Source organism: Solanum tuberosum, unplaced genomic scaffold (genome assembly GCF_000226075.1).
Source record: "Solanum tuberosum cultivar DM 1-3 516 R44 unplaced genomic scaffold, SolTub_3.0 scf00345, whole genome shotgun sequence".
Classification (NCBI taxonomy): domain Eukaryota; kingdom Viridiplantae; phylum Streptophyta; class Magnoliopsida; order Solanales; family Solanaceae; genus Solanum; species Solanum tuberosum.
This window is the reverse complement of record NW_006239264.1, coordinates 227,026-236,831: the sequence shown is the minus strand read 5'-3', so window position 1 is coordinate 236,831 and position 9,806 is coordinate 227,026. Positions and strand designations below refer to the sequence as shown.

Genomic DNA, 9,806 nt, shown 5'->3' with positions numbered 1-9,806 from the left:
TATATATATATATATATGTTTTTACAATCTATTATAAAATTATTTTTGTTATTAAAAGTAACTAAATAAAAAAATTATAATTAAATTTAAAATTCTAAAATATCACTAATAAAAACAATTCAAGTAAATAATCTATAATAAAGAAGTATTGATAAGGTTTACATACACTTCATTGTGTCAAAAACAATCTCTTGAGAGAAGGTTTACTAAGTACAATCTATCATATCAGAAATTACGAAGTAGGGCAAGATTGGGACACTTTATCAAACTCGATATTTTTATTTATTTGTCTTATTTATTTTAGGGAAAATTATGTTGTTAAGCAAATTTATGCTACTTAATTAGTCATCATAGTTATAGTTTGCTATAATTATCACTCGCGACTACCATTGAGTGTTAATTATGTGGATTGGGTTCGAGTTTGTATAATTCACAATGTTAGTATAATTCGCAACTAACAATTCTTCGTTTGATTTGTATTTGTATATGACGGTGTTTTCCTTTCGTTTTTCAGTTCTATCACCAAATACATTCAATCGTTTCTGTATAACTTTTTAAAGTTTGTATAAACGTGTAGTTTTTGGATTTTGTATAATATAATTTGTATAACTATTTAAAGTTCAGATGTTTGTGTTTGTATAAATTTATTATTTCGAGTTTTATCATATTTGTATAATTTCAAAATTTGTATTACTCAATCGTATAAATACACACGAATCATACAAACGTACCCGCATATTATACAAACAAGGTAAAAAAGTTATTGCCCTCTCTCACTCGCCTCTCTCAATCTCGTTCGATCTCTCATTCTCGCTTGCCTCTCTCCTTCCCTAGCCTGTAGCTATGAATAGTAATTAGCAAGCTATAGCTATCGAGCCTCTTTAAATTATTTTGAATAGGTATATGCGAAAAATTCCTTTTTTTTAAATCAATTTTTTTTAAAACATTTCTTTTCGTAATTGATAATTTTTTAGTTTCAATTTCTTTTAACATGATATATTTAAGACCACAAAATAATATTTCAATACATGACCTACTTTTAGTTTTAAAATGTAGTAGTAATATTTTTTTTTTTGATTTTCTTGAATTTGATGCCAAACAATTCAAAACCTGCTGCCTAAAAACCATTTCGTCTATATTGAGTAAAACTTAACTCAAGGATAAATTCTGGTTATCTTCTCTTCCTTTCCCCTTTCATGAAATGCCGTCGCTGTCGTCCGGTCACGTCAGCGGCGGATTCTCCGCCGCCACTGTCAGTTCTCCGTTTCCCCTGTCATGTTTAGTCTTCTCCATTGTTCATTCTTCACCTTTTTCTCACATCCCATTTTTGTGAAACTTGTGATATCATCTTCCCACGCCAAAATCCCCCCCTCAACCCAATGCTTCGGCCTCGGGAAGAAAAGGTGATTCGGCTCGCAAAATGGGTCGACCCAGATTTCCTATCTCCTCCCCTATAAATCCGAGCAACAATGAAAGCCAGAATACAAAGAGTGAACTACGGTAAGAAGTATGTTTCCTTTCGTTTTTGTTGCTCATTTGTATTCTCCATTTTCTTCATATATTGTTTACAGTGTGTATATATGATTTCCTTATTTCAAGTACTGAGTTTTCCCTCTCTTTTTTTGTCCATTGTTTTGTAGATTGAGCTAATCTTTTAGGTTTACAAGTATGTGATTTAGGCAGAGAAAGAAAGTGAACAACAAAATGGTGACACCAGTGGAGCATGTATCTATCCCTCATGACCTCCCTGAGTTCTTTAAGATTTTTCACCCTGAAATATGCTACCCCCAACTGGTAAGCTCTTCTTTCCCTTCTGCAAATTTTGGGGAAAAAAGACTAATGATTCATGTAATAATGTCAAAGTTTTCATGTATAAAGAGAATCAGCCTTGCAGGAATTTGTTATATTCTGTCCCAGTAACAATGAGCCTTTCATACTTAAACTACTTATTTGAGTGATTGAATCTTTGGGATATGCTTTTGGAGAAATAACTAACAAAGGGCTTTTTTTCCCTTTCTAAAATGCTGATCTTTCGGGATGATAGGCATTAGTGCATTTGGTTGTATTCCGTGGTGGAACTAGGATTTTCACTAAGTGGGTTCAAAATATGAAAAGTAAACACACAAAGAAGCCAAAGGGTTCAACTTGTACTATATATACATAAAAAAATAATTTTAACCATGTATAAATAATGTGAGTTCCCATGGAAGGGGTTCATCCCTTGGCTCTACCTGGCTGTCTGCTGTTGTATTAAGATAATTTGGATGAAATTAAGGAGCATTCCACTAGTTGAACTTTAACTTACTCCAACTTTTCGTCTGTTCTTAATCTCTTATACTGTATGTAAGAGAGAAATCTATATCATGCAGCTATGTTCTCTTATAGTTTTTGGTTCTTGTTTGCATGTTCACAGTTCATAATGGATCCTTTAAGATGATTGAGGTGTATCAAGTTTTAATTGAAAGCGTTGATGAAAGTAATGTTCAAAACTTGCAAAGAAGTATCTCGTATTTAGACTGGTGTTTATTATCCTACTAAGCAATGTATATTCGTATAGTTGTGTAGAAATTACACTTTATGCATCTGCAAAGGGAATGTCAATTTGATACTTCCTTACTGACTTAAGAGTGGACGAATGGAAATAATAAATGATCTAATGGTGGTTAAGGTTCTAGATTTAGAAGAGACTATATTGGGCATAATCTGGCCATCCAATATAGAAATTAGCAGTGGACTAAGAATTTCAATTTGTGTTAAAAGCTTTTCTGTCTTATTGTATTGTTTATATTGCAACAACTTTATTTCACCGGAAATTAAGCAAAGTTTTGTGTCTCCGTCTCTTAGAGAATTCCACCTGCCTTTATCAAGTTTTTCAATGGAGATATTCCTTCGATATGTGTGCTTGAAGATCTTGCTGCGAGAACATGGAAGGTGGTTGTAAAAAGGAATGACGGTGATTTCTTTTTCATGGAAAGTTGGCCAGACTTTGTGTTGGATAATAATTTGGAATATGGAGATTTTCTAACATTTTCATATACCGGAAACTCGAAGTTTTATGTTAAGATATATGGGAAAAACGGTTGCCTAAAGCAGGATGTAACAGCTCTCAAAGAGCCTGACCTGCTTCCATTGGTTGAAGAAAATGCACGGGGTAAGTTTCTTTGGAGATCTTCAATTTGTAGCTAGTTTGATTCCAACACATTTGTCTCCATGTTTAACCTATAATAGTTAACTTACAAAGTTTGGAACTGATGCAGGAAAAAGCATTGTAGCTGAGCCTGCTGATCAAACAGATAATGGGTCAGGAGACATGGCTGCTTCAGTCACTTCATTTGAAATTGTCATTAAGGCATCCCACTTGAACAGAGCACGCTTGGTAAGTTTATTAGTCACAAAATATTTTGCGTATGCATAAATCATTAAACACAACCTATTCTCGAAAATGTCATTAATCAAAACAGCTCTACCGTCGAAAAGGCGAACAATATTGAGCTTTCCAAGGAAATGCTGTTAGCAATTTCAAGCCAGTTTTGCATTGTTAACAGTCTAAGTGGGTGTTTTGCCATAAAAACCAAATATTTTCCGGGAAAAAGTGAAAATTTCTCATGGCAAAATTCGTCCTAACTATCTGCCAATCACTAAAATCTCTTCTAAACTGAATGTTCCAACCTCTTAACATCCCATCAGTCCTCAGTAACACTATTAACTTTTGTATGGTTGTTACTGAAGATGTAATTGTGTGATATCTTCTCTGCGTATGATATGCAGAAGATGATAACAGGGTATTTTACTATTGTATAGCTGTTACTTTGTGTGTCTTCACAATAACATCAGCTATTGTAAATCGTAGTGGCCCAATGGTATTGCTTGAATAAATTAAATATACTTTGATGGGAAATTGTCTTCTACTTGATGTAGAACTTTTATTTGTTACTAATCACTAGATTATTAAATATATATATTGTGTCTGAACATGTTTTTGAATGTATATACTTGTGCAGAATTTGCCAGCTCCATTTGGCAATTGTTACTTGAAGAGGAAGCAGCGACCACTTCGGGCTACTCTTCGAACTGATAGTGGTAGCTGGACGATTGTTCCTCAATATTATGATAGATTGGAACTTCGGGAAGGGATGCAGAAATTTATAGACGACAATGCTTTACGCGTAAATGATGTTTGCCGATTCAAGCTGATTGATGATGAGAAGTTAATACTGAAAGTTCGCATTAAGCGACAGCCCAAGTAAAGTACAGGCAACATCTCTTTGTTGGATCAAATGTTTCTGCCGCATTAATAGAAGGTTGATGTTTTAGAGCTTTATGTCAATGAATTTACAACATTCTATAGTATGGTATTAACTGTTATGTTTTAGCATAGTTTTATAATCCACTGCATGGAAATTTTAGCATAGTATAAATTCACAAATTTCATGACTTATGTAGGCTTATAACTACATATGCTTTTTGGTAATAAAAATATTTACCAACTGTTAAAATTATTTATAGTTGAATATTAAACACAAAAGGGTTAAAAATACCCCTAACTTATGGAAAATGGCTCATAAATATGTTTGATTCACTTGTTGGTCCAAAAATATCCTTTATCGAAACAGGTTATTAGCCCAACCTTGGACAAACTGTAATTGCTGTTGAATTTTAAACGGAAAATGGCAACAATTCAACTGATAGTGCTAGCTGATATTAAAAATAGAGGCAATTCCCTTTGATTATTCGGCTTAGTATTTGGTTCAAATATTTCTACTACTAAACATTCTATTGCAATAGAAGGTTGATGTCTTTGCAAATTCAAACTCAACTATTTTTTTAGTCACATATTTAGAGTAGAGCTGTCAGTACGAGCTTGGCTCACTAGACCAACCCAACCCAGTTCTATATGTGATTTGATTGGATTGAGTTATGATTTTTGGAGCTTGTTCAAAAATGAGTCTTTAGTCTGGTACAAGAAAGCTCACTAACATGTGAGGTTCGAACGAGGTTGGGTTGGTCAGCTTGTAAACCAAATAAAACATAATAATACTAAAATTAAAATGATATAGAGTACCTAGAGGGCATTTGATCATAAAATTGCGAAGTATAAGTTTTTTGCATTGTTAGTGGACTCTCTTCTGACATTGGATTATTTTTCCTGAATTAGTAAAGTCAAAACAAATTTTGCTGCCTCCATTTCAAAGTGGTAGTTGATAAGCCTACATTAGCTACCAAATAATCATATTGCCAAAGTCAACTTAAATTAATTTTAATTGCTTTATAATGAAAGTTAATAAAGGGCACTGTATGAATTTGAACTTTGGTTTAAATTTAAAATTGTCTACTTGGACATTTGAAATGGGAAACTAATCTTTTCAAGATGATGGAATATTTTAGTATGACGAAAGTATACTTCGATAAAAATGTGTGAAAATTCTACCAAAAAATTATGATGGGATGAATATGATTCTTCTACCCTTAATCCCACCAGGTAATGGATTCGACTAACATCAATCATGAATGAAATGTTTTTTGGTGGGGAGCACTTACCATTAATTAGACCTTACGTGATAGAAATCTGAATTAGTCAGGCCAACAAAACAGAAACAAATTCGGTGTTTTGGTGTCTAACATCTAATCCCAAACATTAGGTGATTCTAATTAATACAATTACACGTTAGGAAGACAAGGCTTTAACATTTAAGCAGGTACATATATTTGATGTCAAGGACTTGATCTGTTGTGTAAATGACCAATTGGAGTAGTAATTAGGAAATAAGAGAAGTTTTCAAAGATGATTAGTTAGTAGTATTTGGTGAGGAAAAAGATATATATCTGCCATTTATATTTCTAAGTTTAGTTTTCCTTGGAATTTTAATTTTGAAGTGTGGGATTTAATGACTTTGGATAGAGACCTTTAAATCAAAATATAATCAAATATTTGGTGAAGAATTATTATTATTCTAGGGTGAAGTCCATGGTGTAAATTTTTTAACAAATAACGACTTCACACCATTTAAATGTAACTATTTGTTAGAAATCAAGGGTCGTGAAGTAGTAAATATTCTTTTCATCTTTAATCACAAGTTTTGAGTTTAAAGCTTAAATATAAAATTACTTTTGATAGGAAAGTAATTTACCTTTGAAATACAATTTTCAACACAAATCTAAATTAATCCAATCTCAAAGCAAATATCGAACGAGTGCGGAGAAAATAGAAGAGGAGGTACGTACTGTGTTACCTAAATATTTCCAAACTGGCCTAGCAAAAATCTCCCGTTATTAAAGAATATGATTTGAACATTTAATGCTGGTATTAATTTGGACCCATCGTTGTACACCACTTGCAGAGTTATGATATCTACTTGGCATAATCGTATATGTGCAATACCAATTTTTAGATGGCTAAGGCTGCATTATTAAATACTATGCTATTTTCTTATTTTTCTCATTTTTAAGTTATTTATTTTTTATAGAGGACTAATTTTCGACTGATCAAAATTTTTAATTTTTCCTTTCATACCGAACACATCCTAAATCGTGAATTTCTTGCGAGATGTACTCCCGCTAAAACCATCATATCATATAATATAGATGGGAGAGAGTATAATGTTTATCAAATTAAAAATGCTTATAAGTTGTGTCTTTCATTAAATATAACTTATAAACACTTAATTTATAAGGACTTTTGGTGTGCCCTAAACGTGTAAATGCTTATTTACTTCTTTGGCATACATGAATTTCGGTTAAATATACAACAACATTAATTAATAAAATAATAACAATATCTTAATTATATATAAGTTAGAAATCAGCTATATAAATCCTCACCGTAGTATTTCTTTCTTTTAAGATAATATAACCGAATACAAGACATAAAAACTAAAACTGGGGTCAGTATAACAATTAAAAAACAAATCTGAAAAAGTACGTACTAGCTAGTAGTACTAACCAACATTCAATAAGAAGTTGATGAAAAAACATTTAATGTTGTAGTAAATTTAACGAAAGAAAGTTAATAAATTATTTCACCAGAGCCTACCAAAGGTTGGTTTAATATATCGTTTTGTTACAGGTTTATTGGTAAAACTATTCAAAGTTTACTGAGAAGAATTAAATACGGAAACATCAGGAGTTAGGATGAGAATTATTCACTCTTTTTCCAAGTGTTGTTTTTAATTTGCGCTAAATTCATCCTCAATCAGTTCTCGAATTCGAGCCTAGGGAGAAAATCTTGTTGGGAGCGTCACCTCAAATGGGTCATGCAGTGCGCAATTCAAATTTTTCAAATTTTGTCGGGAACCCAATACGAACAACAAATGCCAAATGGAAAATCAAGAAAAAGAACTACTTGATAACTCCAAAAAAGTTGGAAAATATTTTTTTTTACTAATTTATTCTTAATCAAATATCTTAAACAGGGCCGACTCAACAGCATTGGGGGCCTAAAGCGAAACTTAAAAGAGGGGCCCTAATTTTTTTTCATCATATATACTTTTATTTAATATCTACTTTTCTAGCTATTTTAGATGTGAAGTCATTAGGTACTGTATTATAATCAATTTGTTTTAATAATTTCTTTTCAAATAATGATATAGCTAATTCATTCAATCTCTCTTTAGACATTGTTGATCTTAAAGAAGATTTAATCAATTTTAATTTCGCAAAAAACTTATTTCGGCTAAGGCAATAGTTACAGGAACTGTTAACATTATTCTATAAGCAATATGAGTATTTGGAAAAGAATCAAGTCTTTTTATTTGATTGAGAATTTTTATTAGATCATTATATTCTACTTGTATTATTTCCATTAACACTTTTAATTCAAAAAATGAATCTAAACCATCAATATGATAATAACTATCACATGATAAAGAAAGTTCGAGGTTAAGACAATTTTTTTTTAATTCTCATCATCTAGTGATCTCAAAATTTTACCACTAAATAATAAATCAAAAATATTTCCATATGTTTCAATTGGTTCAAATCTATTTTGAAGTGAAAAAGTAGCTTGATCTACTTTACATATATAAAACAATCAATTCTAAAAGGTTCTTCAAGGGACTTTGTGATTTCGCTATCCACATTTTCATCAAATTGTTTCTTACGAAATTCAGTTTATTTTCATCTCATATGCAATTTCCTTAGTAGAAATCATAACACTTATAGTACATATAATTATTATTGTTTAAATAACATATATAAGTAATTGTTTTTAAAAAATGGGGGCCCCAAAATATATGGGGCCCCAAGCGATGACTTTAGTGGCCTAGGGGTTAAGACGACCCTGATCTTAAAAAGGATAGTTCTTTAAATAAGGCTAAAATTAGAAGAAAAAATATGAGAATACTCTTCTTGATTTTGTGATAACAATAACATATTCAGTAAAATTTAAAAAAGATATCAAATTTTATTATTACCTCATAAAGATAGAGAAATCATTTCTGACTTCTTGATTTTGGAAACGCAACTTACTATGAAATGGAGAGGGGAAGGAGTAAAAGAATTCAAAAATAGGTAAAACATTAAATGATGTGAGCAGCTGACATTTGGCTCCATTAGTATATTAGCTTTTACCAGGTTAGGTTTCAGAGCAAAATTAACTGTACCTCAGGCAATAACTCCAGTTGGACCCTCCTCGAACATGATCGTTATATCAATTTAAAGATACTCTTAATACGATATAATAATAATTTTGATGAAATTTCCTTTTTAAGTAAGCGAACCTTACAGAAAAACTGAATAGACTATTGGTTGGAGAAGGATAGATTTGAAAAGGAATAATTAGTGTCTTTTTTATTTCCTAAACTGAATATTATTCTTGACCTAATTTATTTGACTAAAATGAGGTTTAAAATCAATGTAACGGCGGTAGTATTAATTTTGGTTGTATAGGGGGTTAAATAAGTTATTAATACTCAATTATGTTAGTTTGACAACTAAAAGATATAAATGAAATCTCAAGAACAGTTGTAAAATATTTATGCTAAATTAAACATGGTGCTTAATTTCATTGCCTAACATGGCGGTTGGAAAATGAAGTCGTGTTGATCACTTTATCTTAGAAACTTTTCGATATGAATTAAGATTAGTCGTATTTCAAAATAAATACTCTTTTCTTTCCAAATACTTATTATATTTTATTTTCAAAAATCAAAATACATAAATTTTGATTAACATTTTAAGATGTATTTTTCACGAAATTAATATTAAAATAATCACAATTCATATTTCTTTTCGTACAATTTTTAAATATATAAATTCTATTTTTTAAAATATTGAATTAATTTAATCTAATTGAGTTGTAAAAAATAGTCAAATTGACTCTCAAAATACAAAACACGGCAACTGAAAAATAATATTCTTCCGTCTCAAAATAAGTGTTACCTTAGAAATTAAAAACAAATATTAGTATGTTTTTCCAATTATTGTATCCTTATACTTCATCTTCTTAATCAACTTTTCAAGAGATATTAATTAAATAAAAAACGTTTAGTAAATTACACATTGTATTTATTGACTTTTTAATGATTTTTTGCTAAGATAACACTTATTTTGAGACGAAGGAAGCATCAATTATCTTTTTAGGTGAGACTTTCCGATATGATTTATTATTAGATTTAACGAGAATTGCCTTATGCTTCATTAAATTAAATTTGGTTAGCCGTTAGATTTTAAATGAGAGTTTTTAGTTCTCTAATCTTAGTACTACACCTAGATTTACAAAAATAAAATAGGACAAATATATCCAACAATAAAGCATTGATTAAAAGCTTTCTCATCACATTTTAGTTGAAGGTATTTACTATATTCTCAAA

The 9,806-nt window shown here is 30.7% G+C and overlaps 1 protein-coding gene across 2 annotated transcripts; it reads left to right on the top strand.

Moving 5' to 3' along the window:
• Window positions 1–1,112: 1,112 nt before the first annotated feature.
• LOC102579492 (putative B3 domain-containing protein Os03g0621600) lies at window positions 1,113–4,432 on the top strand. Of its 2 annotated transcripts, none has more exons than XM_006361041.2 (5): window positions 1,113–1,500; window positions 1,641–1,794; window positions 2,845–3,151; window positions 3,258–3,376; window positions 4,002–4,432. In XM_006361041.2, the coding sequence occupies exons 2-5, from the start codon at window positions 1,705–1,707 to the stop codon at window positions 4,245–4,247; spliced, it is 762 nt and encodes a 253-aa protein (XP_006361103.1). In that variant the 5' UTR covers window positions 1,113–1,500; window positions 1,641–1,704; the 3' UTR covers window positions 4,248–4,432. The 2 variants fall into 2 exon arrangements, with proteins under 2 accessions (XP_006361103.1, XP_015170626.1); XM_015315140.1 differs by having other exon boundaries at window positions 1,113–1,507.
• Window positions 4,433–9,806: the final 5,374 nt, after the last annotated feature.